Below are 19,883 nucleotides of genomic sequence, written 5' to 3'. Positions count from 1 at the left end.
GTTTAAACCAGTTGTTTAAGCAATTTAAATTATTTTTTAAGTTTAGAGTAAAATAACCAAATTTACCTAATATTAAACATTTATTTTTTTCACAATTTTCTCGGCATAAAAACTTAAAATTGTTTATTAAACATTGTTAAAATAAACTCTACTTTACAATAAATGACTTGTTTACCAGAATTTATTTTGAAAAAAAAAACAAAAATTTGAAAATTCTAAAATATTCGATATTTTTGTCCATGAGTGTATATATGAAAGGTTTTCGCGATTAATATACAATTAAACCTAAAGCTAAGATAAATACTATTACAAATTTATTACACACAATACCCTAAGAACGATTTCCGAAGTGGAAATTGAAACGTACTTTAACCTTTAATTGTGGCTTATTCCCATTTAAATAGTAATTACTTTAACATGCCACAAGAAAATAGCTTCAGAACAATATTAAACAATACCCTATCTTACAAGTATTTCTATAGATGAAACTCTAAACATTCTAAAAACTAAAACTATTCAGCAAGGTCTCATTAAAAATTGTATATCCAACACTTGTTTCATCTTCCAAAATCAATTTTACTTACACAAAATAGTGCCCCACTAGACTTCCCACTATCTCTAGTGATTGTCAATATCTTTATGAAAGACTTCGAGACCCATGCACTATCCACATCAGTGATCCGACCCACCTGTTGGCTACGATATTTTGACGATACATTCGTTACTTAGCCCCACGGCAGGGATACTTTGGTGTCTTTTTAAACAATGGTATACATAATAGTATTCAGTTCACGATAAAGGAGGAAACTAACTCACTCCTACGGTTTCTCGAAGTTATCATAAAGAAAAACAAGGTTTTCATCACTCCGTCTATCGATAACTCACCCATACCAATCGTTACTTGTATGCCAACTCTCATCATCCTTTTTCACAAATGAATTCAGTCATTAATACGCGTGTCTCCATTTCAATAAGCCTTTGTGATGATGCAAGTAGACCCGCTGAGCTCTCTAATTTAAAACAAGACCTCATCCAAAATGGTTACCGCGAAAATCACATCAATAGGAGCATCCAGACATCAATCTCCCACTTAATTTTAACCCAAAAAGTCAGACACTCAGAGTACAGCGTAAAACTAAGTATTCTAAATGTTTTTTATTATTATATTGCTATAATAGATAACATAGAATATTTTAACAAAATAATAAAAGCTTTAAAAAATCAAAATAATATAACAATAAACACAGATCCGACAGAAAAGTAGGAAAATTTAAAATCATTATTAAATTTAATAGAACAGAAATACCTAAATATTATAAACCCACAACCCCCTAAATTATACTCTTTTACCCTACAATGCTCAATTTTTAATTTTATATTGGAAAAAATTATATGTATAGCCATTTTATAAAGAAGTCCGAAAAAAATACTTAAAAAAATTTAAAGTTATTTTTTTTTTAATTTCAGGACATTTTCGGTAATGTATCAAATTTGATACAAACTGCATTTGGGCAAAATTATATATAGGAAATAAAATAATTAAGTACCTTTTTAGTATAATATTTTTATTAATGAAATTGAAAGAAACAGTTTGAAGCCTTATTAAATCCACATTTGTCACATTTAACATAGGTTAATTTTTTACAATTTGGCTTTTTGCATCGGGTTCGATTGCTAGTTTAGATTGGCCAATGTCTTACAGCATCTGTTCGAATCTCCTTTGGAGGAATACAGCTTGTTGATCCTTTCTTTTTCTTTAATTGTATATCCTATTTAATAGAACTTGTAGATGGTCGTCCTCGCTCATTTTCTGCTGTATCTTCCAGTTCTGCCCCACTCAGCTGATCTTCAAATATCACTTTAATATTTGATATGTCTATATTTTCTAAATCTACATCATTATTCAAGTCTTCAATATCACTTACATCACAATCATCTTCACTATCATTCCAATTGTCGACTATAACTTGCAATTATTTATCTGACAAAGGCCTCTTCATATACCAGCTAGACATGTAAAATAATACCCAAATTACATTATGTATCATAAATGATATAAACAAACTTTTTACCATACCTTTAAAAATAATAGTAGATGCTGAATAAAACTAATACTGGATGACTTAATGGTAGATGTATAATAACCAGAAAATGCAATTTGCACATTCAATTTTCATTAATAATCACTTATAAAAATTTTTTAAACTCAGCGTTATCGTCAACATGACGGTTAAGTGATAACTGACTACTTCCCGCGTTTTATAAAATATTAGACGATGTTGCCAGGTTACAAAATATGTATATATAATAGAGTGGTATATATCGAATATGTTACATAATGCTGTTTGGACTTAATATTATTTCACTGTGTTATACATGTAAATTCTCGGTTTGTTTCATATATGATACATTGAGCAGTGTAGGGTACAAACCAGACCACTCAATAAAAAATGTAGTTTCTTTTTTTAGAGCTCCGTCATATAAAATTTCAAAAAATCTTTTAGAGATTATTTTAAAACACACTAAATTTTCACCTAAATTTACCGTAAAAAACACAATAGAACTATTTAATAAAATAAAACATTTTCAATTACCCAACAATTCTAGATTAATTTCATTTGACGTAAAAAATCTTTTTCCTAGTATTCCTCCTACAGAAACTTTTGTTCTAGTAAAAAACCTTTTAGACCATAATATAACAAATCCAAACATTACATTTAAAATTTTAGATCTTTTTGAAATTTTCATAAATCAAGACTAAGCCCATTACTATCAGATATTTTCATGGATCACCTACAAAGATTTCAAAACAACCCGTATTCAAACATTTTTTATATTGGTATAGATACTTGGATGATATACTGGAATGCTTTACAGGAACTAACAAAAAACTTGACCAATTCTTATCTTATATTAATTCACTCTATAGTCATATTGAATTTACAATAAAAACAAAACAAAATCAATTCATAAATTTTCTAGATTTAAACATTATCAGAAAACAAACATTAGTCTTCCTTATTGAATAAACCTACCCATACTGTCATAGTTTTTTGATTATTTTCATTTTAAGCAACAATTTTTTATTAATACAAATTAGCATACTCGACCAATTTGCTTTAAAGCACAACACGGATATGCTTAAAAATAATAATAAGACAAAGTAGTCGACATGCGAATTTTATTAACTTCTCTTTTATTATATATTCTTCCATTTTTAGGTTAGCATCATATTGTGCCGACCCTGCAGTATTCTAAATCGACCCAAACAAAATATTCTCAAGGAAGATTAGTTTGTTTAGGTCTTATCTCGTCAACGCAGCTTTGGAATAACTTTTCCGGTAACGACAAGGTAATAACCGTGACTTTATTTAGGTCCAGTCATTTGAATCTTCGATTCTACATTCTTATCTTGCTTGTGTATATTCGTGAAAGATCGAATGATAGTAGAGATGTTTACGGATAACTGTAGTATTTATATATAAATTGATTAAAAAAAATCATTTCTAAAATACAGGATTAACAATAATTCACAATACAAGCACTCTTAATTTTTGTTTTTCATCAAGATATGGAGTCTAAAACATAAACAGATCTATTGGTCATATATAATAGTTGTCAGAATATATAATTACTTACGTTGAGCTGGTTTGGTACAATAAACATTGGCTTGTATAGAAATCATTAGTGTAATAATACATATATACAATGACACATACATGCGATGATCTTTAGGCTAACACATGCTCAATATTTAAAGCCAAGTGATCCCACTTGACATTTAAAGATTGAAAAGATGCAATTCATAAGGGTTTTTACAGATACAATGGTTGCAAAATAAGATTTCGTACTCTTGTTAAATGTCATCCTAAAGGATAATTTTACAATACACAAAACAAAATCGGTCAAATTAGCAGAGTTATGTATACACTTATTATGAAGGTGCTGCAACCATATTAAAACCGAAATCCTCTTTTTCTTCTTCGGCTTTTTCTCATTATGAGTTCGCCGTTTTGGTCCTTCATAGTACCCTTCTAGTCTTCTTAGTTACCTTCTCTGAGGTATCTATCTATAATATAATTTTCTACGGAAGTTTTGCATCTTATAGCATTATTCTTTTAAGTCACCTAGGCTCTGGCGTTCTTTGTATATGCCCGTACCAAATCTGCAACCTCGGATCCAATACATAAGTATTTGGTCTTACATTACTATTTATCTTGAGTCCTCATAGCTCATATTCTTTCTTTAACTTTCTTATCATGTTTCATTGCGAAAGTTGACTTGATCATCTTCGAAAAGTAGTGAATGTAATATATTCTTTTGTACTGTTAAGCCCAGTGTTTCGCATAAGTGATTGACCACGTCCCTGTTTGTGGCTTTTTGTTGCGATGATTGTTTTTGCTGTTTCATTGTCTCTCAACAACTTAATTTGTACCTAGATTTATCTATACAGTGTTTTTGTTATGTTTTTAGGACTCATTAAAAGCCCTCTTACTAAGACGCTCTGTATAAGTATATTCTATGTCCAAATTTGGACATAGACTACATCAGTTGAGACTTTACTAGTCTATGTCCAGCTTTTTTTTAGAACGTGGCCTTTATCGTTAAAGCAATGAACTGTAGGGAAAGTAGCCTTTTAAACATTGTTACACAATTTTCTGATAAAAGAATTTTATAATATTTTGAGAAAAAAACAAAAAAAATGCTCTCCTGTAAAATTAACATTTTGTGACTTAGGCTACTTCTGCATCCAAGCGACGACATGTTTTTGGACATAATGTATTAAGACTGTCCCTGTACCATTATAAATTCTATTCCATTGAACATATTAGTGGAATATGCAAAGACTTACTACGCTAACTATATTGGACGTAACGGTTACACTGATGCAGCAGTTTTGGAAACATGGCAAGAAGCATTGAGTTTTGCTACTCCTGCAATTTGGCAAAAAGTGTGCAGAAATGTGAAAAGTTACTAGAGCATCGAATCAATTAACCCAGTTATCATTTACATGATTTCTGTCGGTATCTTTATTACAAATGAAGATACCGACGACAGTGATTATGAGTAGGGAATTAATTCTTAATTAAACTGTAAGGTAATATATGTTTTTATTTTCTCATTAAGAAAAATTATATGTGTTATTATTATTTTATCAGTAAATACTTCACTCTACAAGCTATATTTTATATTTATATTAGAACATATTTCGTTCTCCGCTATACTCTCCTTACTGTTCAGTCTACCAAAAAGAATTGCGGTTTGTTGTGTCTTTGAAAAAGTGTGTTGTATTTACTCAAATATCATATTACGTTAAAAAAAAGTATTAACTATGAAATATTTGGAGAAATACTATATACTTTTCCAAACATTGTGATTTTGTAAAAGGACAAAACTCCAGGGTATCTTATTGAGAGCGTGAAATCTATATATTATTTCTATTTTTTAATAGGTTAAAAGCTTTTTATCACCTAGTTCTTTAAATAGAGTAAATTCTCCACGTTCTCTTCTGCAATTTATATGACTAACTACCCAAAATCGTACTTTTCTGTTACTATTTAAAACAAACAATGCTACATCAGCGTCAACTTCAGCATCTTAGGTATTTTTAGGTAAACTTTTAATATAATCTAAAAAAAAAAAATTAACACTACTTGCCGCTATTGTCAGTTTATAAAATACTGATATATTTTATATTAGGTAGGTACATATTCTGAAATATATCTTGTATCGTCTGTGGGTGTACTTACTATAATATATATTGCATTTCACTATTTATCTATAAATATATTTTATAATATAGCTCCCCGTGGATGCCAAGCTGTAGACAGTGTTTCAAATATTGGGAGAATTAGCTATTAAATTTCTCAGCACAGCGGACCGTTTAAGTCAAATCTTTCATCCATAATCCAAAATAGTCGCAAATTCGTGATCTAGCTAGATTTTTTAAAATAAAACCTAAATAAAGTATTATTAGATATAAAAGACTGTCAAATTTACAATCTACTAAATTGTTACTTTACTAAAAAATTAAATATATAATTAGTAGAAGAGAGAACTCGAATTTTACATCTTTGTGCCAGATATTGCCATATATCTCCCCTTGTAACCTGTTATCTAGCGAAAACATTAGTAGTATGCACATTTTTTAAAGATTGTATCAAATAACGAAATGCTCTACGATGATTTGTTAAAACGAAAACACAAAGGCAGAATAAATAATTGCATTATTAAAGAAAATGTCTAGAAGGCAGTGACATTTATCTCAATTTTTGTATCTCGGTCTCGGCAATCCAAAGAAACGGTCCGACGTCCGCATGCATTATTATGCAGTCGCTTGAGGAAAGGAAAGGTCAGGCAGGACAAAAAAGGCCTTGGGATCGGAAAAGTCACGTTCCTAGTACAATTTACTGTTTGTAGGGTGGCCCGATAAGACCGGGAAGATAGATGTAAGGAAATAAATTCATCCCGTCTTTATAATATACGTTTTCATAGTGTGCAGGATCAAGGAAAGGCGCGTTTTTACAGGGTACTCCGTTACTCTTATTGACAATTCAATTTTCTACTTATGTGTGGAATTTATTATTTGCAGAAGTATCACGTAGCGACGGACTGAAAGTAACAGCGTAAATCAGATCCGATATGGCGCCTTTTACGTTTCCTGGCAGGCAATAAAAATATTCATTCCCGCTTTCCGGGGACCGACAAATCATGCGTCAGGTAAACATTTTCTTATGCTCTCCAAATTCTGTGGAAAGAAAAAATCAGGCAAGCTGCAATTGGTTACTAAAAACGGCAAAACTATACTGCGTGTCAACTGAAGTGGAACAAAACTAGGATAAGAGTATCCATTGTGTCCCTAATTTTAACATATTTATATTTTCAACGAAGTAATGAAATTCTAATGCGTTCATATATTTTTTTTATCATTTCTAGCATAAAAATGCATTCTAGAGTCAAGTCGTGCAGAATTTTGTGCATAAAAATATTAGCTACGCTTGGTTTCAAATTTATGTTATATTTCGCCTTGCCGAATTTGAATATGAAAAGATAAGCTAGCATTAATCGGGTCATTAATAATTAGATCACAAAAATTATAACCCATATTAGATCGTGCTAATAATGACATCATTATTATGTCTATGTTCTCGTTAAAGATAGGCTAAACCCGATAAAGATACCATAAAACAATCAACCAACTGATATACGTCAACGTTTGTCAATTTTTATATTTTGGTGTTTATATTTTGATCTAATAATAAGAAATATGAAGAAGAAAATATTTATTGAAATTAGAACAGTAATAAAAAACGATTTAGGGATTATATTCAATTCTATTTGGGATTATATGGTGGGTACAAAAAAGTGGTACAGTTATAATAAACGCAGTTAATTCCGGACGCCTGGTTAGTTTAATATTAACTCTGATAATAGTATTAATGTTAGTTTTATATTAAAATATATCTCCCGAGTCTCCCGAGTCGCCAGACACCCTTACACTCTTCACTTATTACTGCAGTACTGCTGCTGGGAATAGTGGACGTTCCATTTATATCGTTCATGGTAACTTGATTTGGGTGGGGATTGGCGTGGGAATTGGCGCGAACATTTCTGACAGCAGGATTTTGATTGGAGGGTTGGCGGACGATATTTTCGTTATGAGAGGTAACCGGATGCCTTCATCTCCTTTATTAAGACAATTTGGTCTTTTTTCAATTTTTGTAACTTTTTGAAAGTTCTTGGTTTTAGAAGCGAATGGGGGCTATGGTTCCGGAGTTTTTAAAATTAATTTTGTGACCTGTATAAAGATGGTGTTGACCTACAGCTAAAATTAAATCGTAGTTGCGAACAGAAATTTAACGTTTATAAATTTTATTTTAAATTTTACGAAGTGTTTGGTCTATATAAGATCGGGTGAAGTCTGTACAAGAAATTTCATTAAGTCCCTGTTTTTTGTTTGGAGTGTTGTCTTTGATTGATCGGACAAGTGATAAGAGGTTTTGGTGGGGGTAAATATTGTCTTAGTTCCTCCTGACTTATGGATTTTATCAATTTTGTCAGTGACAGTTTTGGTGTAAGGAAGAAAATCTTTCGTCAAGAAAAGGTAGGGAGAAATCAGTTTCCACTTCCATCCTGAACTGGATGCTAGGGATGTACACCATTGATATCCCATCATTCAAAGACAACACAATAAATGAACCACACGAAGTTTATGAAATTTCATGAATCCAATCCATAGAATCCAAAATAGCAATTATGAGCATTCTATTTCTGTTTACAATTCCGATTGAATTTCAGCTTTAGGTCAACACCATCTTCATACAGGTTACTAAATTGATTTTGAAAACTCTAAGATCATACCCCCTCATCCGCTTCTAAAAATCAAGAATTATCCGAGAAGTCATATAAACTGCAAAAAGGCCAAATTGTCTCAATAAAAGAGATGACAGCATATGGTTACCTTCTATGTGGAGACCTTTTATTCTTCTTCATGTACCATGTTCTTTCAGAACGTTGGTTACCATCATAGCTATCTTAATTTTATCCACTGCCACCCTAAATAGCATGCTTGTATCAACACGATACCAATCTCGCAAGTTCTTCAACCATGAGGTTCTTCTTCGTCTTGGACTGCGTTTGCCTGCTATTTTTCCTTGCATGATATTTTGTAGCAACCTATATTTGGGACCTCTCATTACATGTCCGAAATACTCCAGCTTTCTCTGCTTGATGCTTTTTGTACAAAAAAGCATATATATATATATATATATATATATATATATATATATATATATATATATATATATATATATCTATATATATATATATGTATATATATATATATATATATATATATATGTATATATATATATATATATATATATATATATATATATATATATATATATATATATATATATACTAACAACAAAGTTTATTAGGGTTGCAGTCAGAAAATTGGCCGGGATGTTAATGAAACACTCTTATGACTTTTTGTCTAGCTTTCGGAATGGTTTTATTCCTTTTTCAAGACACTGTAATAAGAAAAAGTATAAATATTTATAAAATATCACAAATCTTCAGTGCAACTTACTAGTCGTTGAGATTATTTATAAAAGCATAGACACTCAATATTAATAACACACACATAAAATATAAAATAGTGGACAAAATACATTTTAAAATTCTTTAAAATTTAGGTAAAAATAGTAAAAATTTTGTTGTCATCTTTTACTGGTGTGTTTTAACTCTGGCACATAGAGAACAAAAAGAAAAAATCCTATGATTAAAAAGTAATTAGGTGTACTTAATATCATATTTCTTTTTAAGAAATACTAGAGGCCCATCTTAGGTGATTTTAATTTTTAAACATGTCTTAATGGTATGCAACATGTTATGCATATAACTGTAATTTGTGTGGGTACGGGTACAGGTAGATATTAATTTTATTTTGGATGTTTTTCCAGTAAGTAACAATAAATGTTGCTCAGTTTATCTATGTCTGACTTTTTATTGATGCAAGATGTACTCGATTTTATGGAACACATTTCCAAGAAAACACGTTTTGAATGGTTTTTTTCCTTTGCCAAAATACAGGAATCCTCGAAATTAAATTCATGTTTCAACGTTAATGCATGTTCTGTCAATGCACATGCATTTATTTTTTTGGTTTTTATATCGATACGATGTGAGATCACCCTACTGTGAAAATTACGAGATGATTCTCCTATATATATTTTGTTACAATTATTACACGGTATAGAATAAACAACATTCAATGACTCCTGTATTGTGAAAGGATCTTTTGTTTTTGTGTATAACTTCGATACCGTTTTCACATTTTTGGTTGTAATTTTTAAATCACTAACATTTTTGAAGATGTTCATTAGCTTCGGTGTCAAAACTGGAATGTAGGGTAGGCAACCATAAGTTATTTTAGATGGTATCACTGATGTGTTCTGTGTCAATGTCAATTATCGGACCTCATTTGTTATGAAAATTTTGGTTGTCAGAAAAATTCGAAGGAAAAGGAGAACCGAAAATGAGTTTATTTAACAGCCCTATAGGATAGGAGTTCTCTTGTAATATAGATCTCAGCTTTTTTAGTCCCTTGTCTCCAAACTCGATGTGTGACAAGTTGATAACCCTGGTTTTCAGGGCCAAAACCAAATTTGTTTTCATCTTGGATGGATGTTGAGAATAAAAGTTTATAAAACGATTACTAAAACAAGGTTTACGATACCACTCCGTCCTTAGTATGCCATCATTGCCACGATGGATTAGCATGTCTAAAAAAGGAATCATATTATCAGCCTCTCTCTCAACAGTAAACTTTAGGTGTTTACATTGGGCGTTAAAGGTGTTTAACACATCAGCTACTTTGTTTTCAGGGACCGATAAAATCAAATCATCAACATATCGTTTAATAAAAGGTATGGGAAAAGGTATCTTTTCTTTACACGTTGTTATAAGTTCATCCAAAACAAAGTTACATAGTAGGTATGGGGGATATTTTGCTGCCCATTGGAGTGCCAAAGATTTGTTTAAAGAAATTGCCATTGAATAAAAAGATGTTAGAGTCAAATATAAATGTTAAAACTCTTATGAAATCATCTAAGCTGATCTTGGTATGCGGAGAGATGCTGTTCCAGTTATTTTTGATGCTGTTAAGAATAGCATCTAGTGGTAAGTTTGTAAACAGTGACACAACATCTAGACTAATCAGTATATAATTATTCGGAACTTTAACATTGTTAATGAAATTACTAAAAGTGAAAGAATCTCTAATATAGAATTCATTGGATTCGTTATAGGCAATTGTGAGGATATCTGTGAGCTGTTTAGCAAGTTTACTATTAGGAGCATCAATGGAAGAGACAATAGGTCTCATTGAAATAGTGGGTTTGTGAACTTTAGGCAGTGTATAAAACCTGGGTGCAACTGCATTGTAAATTTTCAAGGATTTTGCAACTTCTCTTGTTATGGATTTGGAAGAAGCTAAATCTGACACCAGCTTGTTTGCCTTTTGTTGGAGGGTGCACACCGGACTGTTCTTAAGTTTGATGTAACTTTTTGTGTCATTTAATAAACTATTACTTTTTTCAATGTAATCATTCTTATACATTGCCACTGTTACATTTCCCTTGTCACTCCTAACAATGTAAATTTCTGGATGTGATTTTAAAAATTGTTTACACTCATTGTATATTGTGTTCAAAAAATGTCCTTCTTCACTTGTTTTGTGTAAAAAGTTAGTGATAACATTAGTGCTTTGAGATCTCACAATGCCCTTCTCTTGAAGTTCTAGACCAGAAATAAGAAACTCAATATCTGAGAGAAGAGAAGACATTTTGAAATCTCTGGCACTAGAATATAGGCAAAATTTTGGACCCAAAGACAAAAGTTTTTTGACATTATAAGGAAAAGTGATGTCAGTTAGATTTTTGAACCATTTTTCTTGAAATGTTATTTTTGAAAATTGATCTATTTTTATTTTGTTAAATTTTTTGATGTTGTTATTTTTAATTTGGAAAAAAACTTTATTGTATTTAATTTTTTGTCTTCTATAGAATTCTTGTAGTAAAGGAGCAGGTAAATGCTGCTCTAATATATTTTTTAATTGATGTAATTTCTTTTCTATGTATGTAATATCTTTTATTGTTACTGAAATTTCTAAGTTTAAGACTTTGGTTTTTAAATTTGAATTAAAGTTTTGAATTTTACTACCTAATTTACCTCCTTTATGATGTAATAAGTTATTGATGTTAAACTTTCCATTCTCTATGTGTCCAGGAAAACAAATATTTTTTCTACATTTCAAAAAGGAAAATCCTTCTGTTGTTGAGTGATGCAAGCTTGATATTGAACTTGGCCCATTGTTTAAGGAAATCTACGCTAGCAGAACCATATCCTATCCGGATGTTCTCAAAAAACCCCATCATGTAAATACAAGAATTACTGGATATTCGTGACTGTCAATATAAACTAACAACAAAGTTTATTAGGGTTGCAGTCAGAAAATTGGCCGGGATGTTAATGAAACACTCTTATGACTTTTTGTCTAGCTTTCAGAATGGTTTTATTTCTTTTTCAAGACACTGTAATAAGAAAAAGTGTAAATATTTATAAAATATCACAAATCTTCAGTGCAACTTACTAGTCGTTGAGATTATTTATAAAAGCATAGACACTCAACATTAATAACACACACATAAAATATAAAATAGTGGACAAAATACATTTTAAAATTCTTTAAAATTTAGGTAAAAATAGTAAAAATTTTGTTGTCATCTTTTACTGGTGTGTTTTAACTCTGGCACATAGAGAACAAAAAGAAAAAATCCTATGATTAAAAAGTAATTAGGTGTACTTAATATCATATTTTTTCTTTTTAAGAAATACTAGAGGCCCATCTTAGGTGATTTTAATTTTTAATAAATATATATATATATATATATATATATATATATATATATATATATATATATATATATATATATATACAATTGTATACTTAAAAATTTTAGATGTATCATTTTCACTTAAATTTTTTTTAAAGACTAGGTAACTATTGTACTAGTACATAGAGAGGACAGTCTAATAGTAATGTTGCACTGTTAGTTCACTATCACACACATAACACATCGGAGGAGGTACCTTCATTATTATAATATCATGATTTATCTTTTATGTTCAAGTCGCAATCTGGATGTGATCACTTCTCTTCTCTTAATAGAAGTTTTCACGGCAGCACATTTGTTTGATAGTTCTTAATGTATAGTTTGAATAATTCCAATATATTTGCCACGATTTGTCATGATTTTGTTCTTAAAATGTTGCTTTAAATCAGTACGAACACAGATAGTTATGATGTCTGTTCATGGATTATCACTTGTACTTTGTGCTAATAATATGCCAGCATTATTATTTCCACTTATCTTGCAATGTGAAGGTACCCAGAGGAACTGAACTAATCTTTGATTTTGTTGGCATGTTAAGAGTTCCGCGTTAATAAAAAGCAGGATGTTTGGGGAACAATTGCTTTAGGGCTGTTAATGCACACATGAATCGCTAATGATTTGAAAGTATTTGATGTTATTTGTGTTGACAAACGTTAATGCCTGGAGAATAGAAAAGAGTTTAGCGGAGAATATTGAGGTTTAGGAAGGGAGTTGGTAGGAACTGTTATAGTTATCTGTTGTGAAAGACACTCCTACTTCGTTTGAAGATCTGGATGCATCGGTCGGTGAAAATAAGGATGTGATCTGTAAAACTAATTAACATCTCTAGTACTTTCTGTTTAAAAATTTTGGCTGGTATGTCACATTTCTTGAATGCAGGGAGAGCAATGGTTTATGGTAATATGTGTTGGCTGACTTTTGAAATAGTGTAAGTGTATTTTTTATTAATTTTAATGAACTTGTTAGATGTAATGAGCCTTAGTGTAATTTTTTGTATATTAATTAGGGAATAATATTAGTTTGCCAACCCTCCTGATGGCATGTGCCAAGGAGAACAAATGTCACTAAAAGAGAAAATTGTATTTTTTTTATGGGAAATAAAAAGACATTATTGATTGATTGATAGTGTAAGTGGGTAAAATTATTGTGTCTAAGCTTTGTAATACTGCTTTCACTCATTGATAATACGAAGGATGCAATCTTTTTTCGTAATTAAATATCGATGGAACTCATCTATAAATGTTTTTTTATAAACAGGTACATATTTTCACTTCTTTTTTAATTGGACAGTTGTAAAATTCTAGATATTCGAAGACATTTTTAAAATATAATAATTATTAATAATATAATAAAGAATCATTTAAAAAAGTTGTTAGAAAAAAATATTATACCTGAATATATAAATTATAAATGTAAAATGTAAATACAAAGTGCAGTTCAAATATATATTGGGCAACACTCGAGTATGCTTTATATATTATTTTCAAATTTATGTACATTTATACCTTTATAGTGCGTAATTGTTACGGTCGCTTTTTTTATAAATTTATATTCTTTCCGTTTTGGTTCCCTTTAAACATTTAAAATGCTTTCGTTAATCCTCACTAGAGTAAAAAATAAATATTTCCTTCCTTGAAGTTGCTTAAAATTCAGCCACCATGAAACTATCATTCCCTTTAATCCCTCCGCTTTATTTATGTTTACTCTGAAATTAAGGAACGTTTACCATGGAAACGTGCATTAGTTTTAAAATAAAACGGGGATGTAAACCCCGCGCAACTTTGGCCGTCTTGGAAGGGCTGTAAAATAAAAATAAAAAGTTGTTACGAGCCATTAGCATTCGATCGACTTGAGGGTAGGTATTAGAGCTGTGATCGAAAGCAAATTGGAAGCGGAATTGCGAAAAGGGAATGCTAACTGCAAATTAAAAGAGCCGAGATTGATAGGACGATATGCAGGAATCCCGGGGAATTCTCTTTTAGGGTTGTTTATTTGGGTCAGGAGAGTTCGAACGGATTTTTATTGTTTCGTGTATTGTTTTTAAAGAAAGTTTGTGATTTATGTCAACAACAGCTATAGACTATTATTGTACTGCAGCATTAAAAGTTATAAAAAACCATTGTAGCGTAATATAATAAAAACAGCGTTGATAGTGCTGAATAAATAAGAATATAAATTCTTTAAGCTCAATGTACATTGATAAGAATAAGAAATAAAATGAAAAATAATATATCTCCTAGATCAAATTTCATGATAAATTGAAGCAGTTGGGATAAAAGCAAACAAAATGATGATTGTTTATTACACACACCAAAATAATCTAGGGGACACCTATAATAATAGCATTAAATCAATGTTAGCTGCAAATACCAAAATAAATTTATGGTTTTAATCTTTTTTGTTGTGTTGTCGAATATTGTACCAACTTGGACTGTAATGCTGATAAGAACATCTAGAAAAAATTTAACAAAACTTTAGTAGGCATTTTTTGTCTATAAAATAAAAAGTAATATTTCTTTATTGGTACTTGATTTTCAACCTCTATGTGAATTTTTATTTAGTGTTGCAATTGCCAATAGTGACGAGACATCATTTAAACCGCAAAACGCTGTGGAGTGCTGTCGAGATGCTTCAAGTTCTCAGAAGTGAAAGAGACGTTGTTGACGTTTTCCACACGAACAGAAGTGTCATTAATCGTTTGTGGTTAAGGTGTCAAGAAACTGGTAATATTGTTTAACGTCATGCAGGCCATACAAGGATAACCAACCAGATTAAACACCGTTTTATTAGGTTGCAGGCTTTGCGAGATCGCACTGTAACTGCATCACAATTACAAATAAGGCTGCAAGAGACCGATCTGGTGTTTGTGAGTGGCCAAACTATTAAAAATAGACTGCATGAAGTAGGGTTAAATGCTCAAAGACCTGTGAGAGTGCCTTTGTTAACCACAAAAAATCGCGCTCATCGATTTCAGTGGGCACAAGAACACGCAAATTGGGTTAAACGTGAGTGGGCCTCTACTTTGTTCACAGATAAGTCCGATGAGTCCCGATTTTAATTTGTACCAGATACAAGACAGACACAAATTTGGAATGATCTGGCAATGTTAAACGATTGGCCACCGTGCAGGAGGTTCATAGACAGTAAGGCAACAGTATAATGGTTTGGGCTGGTATCACTCCTGGTGGAAGAAGCAATCTCGTATATCTGAAACAGTTTTTAAATGCAACAGACTACCGCGATACCAACCCTTACGGCCTTGCATCAACCCTCAGTTTTTTTAATACCAAGCGTGGTGGAGTGGCACATAATTTTAAAGGTATTTTTTTCTCTACACGACACTCTATTTTTTTTTATTTACGTAATAACTTCTAAGATAATTTCGAATTTAACTTATTTATTGGTTGAATATCAGTAATAACAAGCATAACATAAAATTTCACCAAATCAACTAATTAAATGTTCTTAGTGACTCCCAACACAATAATTCAATCAACCTGTAAATCTATGTCAACACGCCACTGTGTTGAAGATATTTTTTTTCTTTTTGTAAAAATATCACTTATTCAGATTGTTTTGTATAAAACCTAGGAGGTCGCTGGTTAAATGATGTTAGAATTATAATGGAGAAAAGATGCAATATTTTGACTGTAAATAAATTAGCGAAAAATAGCAACTATCAATTGTGAATGAATAACTAATGCTTTACTCATTACTGTTGTCTCTACAAAGAATGTAAACTTACCTTTTGACATATTGATGTATTCGTAGCCATTAGAATAGCGAAGATACTTACCACGTTGCGACGTTAATGAGGCCCGGCGCCGAGACTCAAAAGAGGACTTCACCGATACACTAGATATGCTGTACGCGGTCTCGTGATGAAGTGAAAGTATCGTCTTGAGATCGTCAGAAACCACCCTCTGGCCACGCGTCGAGGTGGTCGAGAGCAAGAGGGTATACCAATAAATCATTCTATTGAATTGCGATTTTTAAATGGCGATAATTTAAGTTAATTGTCACGGAAATATGATAAGTTAAATCAGTTTCTATATTTGTGACACAAAATACAAAAGAGAAAGTCAAATTTTTTGAACTTAAAACATATTAAATGAGCTAGCCAGTTTAACAATGCGATTTTACGAAATAAGCGGAAACAATTTATATTAAAGCAAAGTCGTTAGAATCTATCATTAAATCAGAGCATATTATAGTATAGTAAAAGTAAGTAAAAAATATATAAAAATATGAAACTAAATACTTCATACTTTCCCAAACACATATAATTTTTTTTTAAGATAATGAAACCTAATTATCTTCTTTAGTATTTACCAGATTACCTATGATTTGATATAATTTGTCAATGACTGATTAATCAGAGATATTATTGTAAAGGTTAAAAAAAAATGGGATATTCTAGTGAATAAAGAATAGAATTATTTAAGCTATACTATGGATATAATCAGTGTGCTAAAGCTACGGCAAGAATCTTTAATACGAACCACCCAGAAAAAATCGTAAGTAACCAATACGTTAAAATTAAGCTGATAACTTTGAAGCGCAGATAACGTTAACAACACAAAGCACGAAGTTGACCGTCGAGTCCGAAATAAAGCAGTTGAAGTTGCGGTTTTGGGTCATTTACAAATGGATAATTGACAGTCTATCAGACAACTATCTTGTGCATCTGGTGTTTATCGAATTATACAATCTCATAAATTTCACCCTTATAAAATACGATTACTTCATAATCAATTAAACGAAGATGGTCCTTATCGTCGGCTTCGATTTTGTGAAGAATTTAATGAAATCATAAATATAACAACCAACATCGATTGTACAATACGTATTTTTCCGACGAGTGTACTTTTATGTTAAATGGTGAAGTTAATAGACATTATTGTCGTTATTGAAGTTACAGTAACCTTCACTTATACATGGAGACACATACACAAACACCTCAGAAATTAAATGTATGGGTTGGCATTTTAGGAAATCAAGTTATTGGACCATTTCTTCTTGAAGTAAATCTCAACGGAACCACCTATTTAAATTTGTTAGAAGACGTTACTGATTCGCTGATCACTATTACATTGGAATTTGATAATAATCTTTTAGAGAATAAACTGAGTATCCAACAGGACGAGGCATCCCCACATTATGATATACGCGTAAGACAATTTTTGAATCAACGTTTTCCAGGGCATCGTATTGGCAGAAGGTATCCAATAGAGTGGCCGGCTTGATCACCAGATCTTTCGCCTTTGAATTTTTTTTGTAGGGATACCTAAAATCAAAAATATACGCCACTCTGCCTGCATATCTTGAGGAATTTGAAAATGTAAAGAGACTTTGAAAATAGACTGTAGTATTGTATGGAGGTCACAAGAGGTCACGAACATTTAATTGGTTAATTTGATGAATTCTTATGTTTTTTCTTATTACTGATGTTCAACCAATAAATTGGTTAAATCCGAAAGTATATCCGAAATTTATTCCGTAAATAAAAAAAAACTAGAGTGTCTTGTAGAGAAAAAAAAAATACCTTTCAAATGATATGCCACTCAAACACACTTGCTATTTAAAAAAACTGGGGGCTATTTAAAAAAAAATTGCATGAAAATTTTCCCCCTCCCAATACAAAGTGACGTGGTTTGTTAAATTTTAAATAAACTTTTGGTGGTCTAAGTTTTTAAGGAGTGTCAAATTTTCATTGGAACATACTGTATATTTAGCGTCGTTAATGTGTAGTAGGAATAGAATATGAATATCCTTATGGAATAGTGAAACTAATGGAATACAAGCAAGCCATATCACCAAAATATTCTCTCACATATATCCAAATCTCATTGTTTAAACATCCATTATTACCTTTTATATTGCCAGTATTTGAATCACAGATTTTAAATCCTAAATGAGAACTGTTATTCTTAATATTCTTAGATTGCCTGTTATCTCTATTTTAATTTCTTATTATGTTACGATAGCTATTCTTTAATGATCTTTCACGGTTAGTTTTTGCAGTGTTTTTAAAAAGTTTACATTAATTTCCAGAAACACAGAGGAATCGTCTCTTTTATTCTATCAAAAATCAATCATACTCAACAATCTATTTATTTTGCATAACATCGTTACAAAACATTTGATCTGTATATTTATATTATCTCCTTTTATTTTGTCTTGGACTATAAAAATATTTGCGTTGTTCTGATACCTCCGCCTTTGTTTATAAAACTGTGTCTCTAAATACAAAATCATTTCTACTCAAAAAGACGCGTTATTTCCAGTGAATAATTTTAGCATGAACATTTCGAAAAGTTTCCCAGACTGCAAAAACTCGTTTCTTTCGCGCACAGTTCCTTCTCTAAGTTAGTCATTTCCATGCCATCAAGTTCTGATCATGTCAAGCAACAGCTGGACCTGGAATGATTTAAATTCTTGAAAAGTTTTACGCCAGTGGGAATTTCGGGCTTTTGTGGAATACAAATAATAAATTTCGTCAAGTTTCCCGAGAGTACGGAGTTTCGTCTAAGAGCAGGTTATATCCGGATGTAGTGACTAATCCCGAATGCCAGCTGCAACGGAATGGACTACTCGTAGACGTAATTGTAACATTATCAATTGAAAAGTTAGAGATGTTGTTCAGTTTTGAGCTTCATTAAGGGGTTTATCATTACGAATACGAGATCTTTAATATAGATAGAGACACTATAATCAAAATCTTTTACATAAAATTGAACTAAAAATAAATAAATATTTTCTACGGTTTATTTTCCCGATCCGATAATTAAATATGTTAATATCGTGAGCTGCAATAATAAAATGCAACTTCTTCTTCTTCTTCTTCTTCGTCTAGCCATTCACGTCCACATCTGAACATAAGCCTCTTCAAGTCTTCCTTTTCATTGTTTTTTATTGAACGCTACTTGTAGCCAATTTTTCCCGGCAGTCCTTTTCAGATCATCTGTTTATCTCATAGGAGGTCTGCCTCTGGGTCTTTTGTGTTAATATGGTCTCCAGGTTAAAATTGATCTGTGCTATTTGTTTAGATCGCTCCTAGCTACATGTCCAGCGTATTTACATTTCAACTTTAATGATTTTTGCACCACATCGGTAACTTTGGTTTTCTGTCTTATCCATGTGTTTGTTTTCTTGTCCTTAAGTAATATACCTAGCATTGCTCTTTCCGTTGCGTGTTGAGTGACTCTAAGAATATTCATATTCTTTTTTGTGATTGTCCATGTTTGTGCCGCATAAGTTAATATCGGAATAACGCATGCATCAAAAACTTTAGATCTAAGATGTAATTGAATTTGTTGATTTCTGAGTATATAGTTCAGTTTACCGAATGCTGCCCAAGCTAACCTCCTTCTTCTTTTTATTTCTTCAGTTTGAGTTTCCCTATTTAGTATTATTTTTTGT

General features: G+C 31.2%; 1 protein-coding gene across 1 annotated transcript; it reads right to left on the bottom strand.

The window, feature by feature from the left end:
- Window positions 1–1,769: 1,769 nt before the first annotated feature.
- On the bottom strand, window positions 1,770–11,350 carry LOC140438677 (uncharacterized). The gene is made up of 2 exons (XM_072528323.1): window positions 10,768–11,350; window positions 1,770–1,960 (listed from the first exon to the last, which is right to left on the bottom strand). The coding sequence occupies exons 1-2, from the start codon at window positions 11,348–11,350 to the stop codon at window positions 1,770–1,772; spliced, it is 774 nt and encodes a 257-aa protein (XP_072384424.1).
- Between the last annotated feature and the right edge of the window lie 8,533 nt (window positions 11,351–19,883).

The sequence above is a fragment of the Diabrotica undecimpunctata genome, chromosome 4 (assembly GCF_040954645.1).
Source record: "Diabrotica undecimpunctata isolate CICGRU chromosome 4, icDiaUnde3, whole genome shotgun sequence".
Classification (NCBI taxonomy): Eukaryota; Metazoa; Arthropoda; class Insecta; order Coleoptera; family Chrysomelidae; genus Diabrotica; species Diabrotica undecimpunctata.
The sequence above is the reverse complement of the archived record's forward strand: the minus strand, read 5'-3'. Positions and strand labels throughout refer to the sequence as shown.

Bases quoted from the DNA above. Each gene is read 5' to 3' on its own strand.
- LOC140438677 (XM_072528323.1), bottom strand. From the start codon at position 11,350: ATGTCTTCTCTTCTCTCAGATATTGAGTTTCTTATTTCTGGTCTAGAA. The intron at 1,961-10,767 runs GTAATTTCATTA...TGCAAGTTATAG, and splicing joins TAGAGATTCTTTCACTTTTA to TCGACAATTGGAATGATAGT.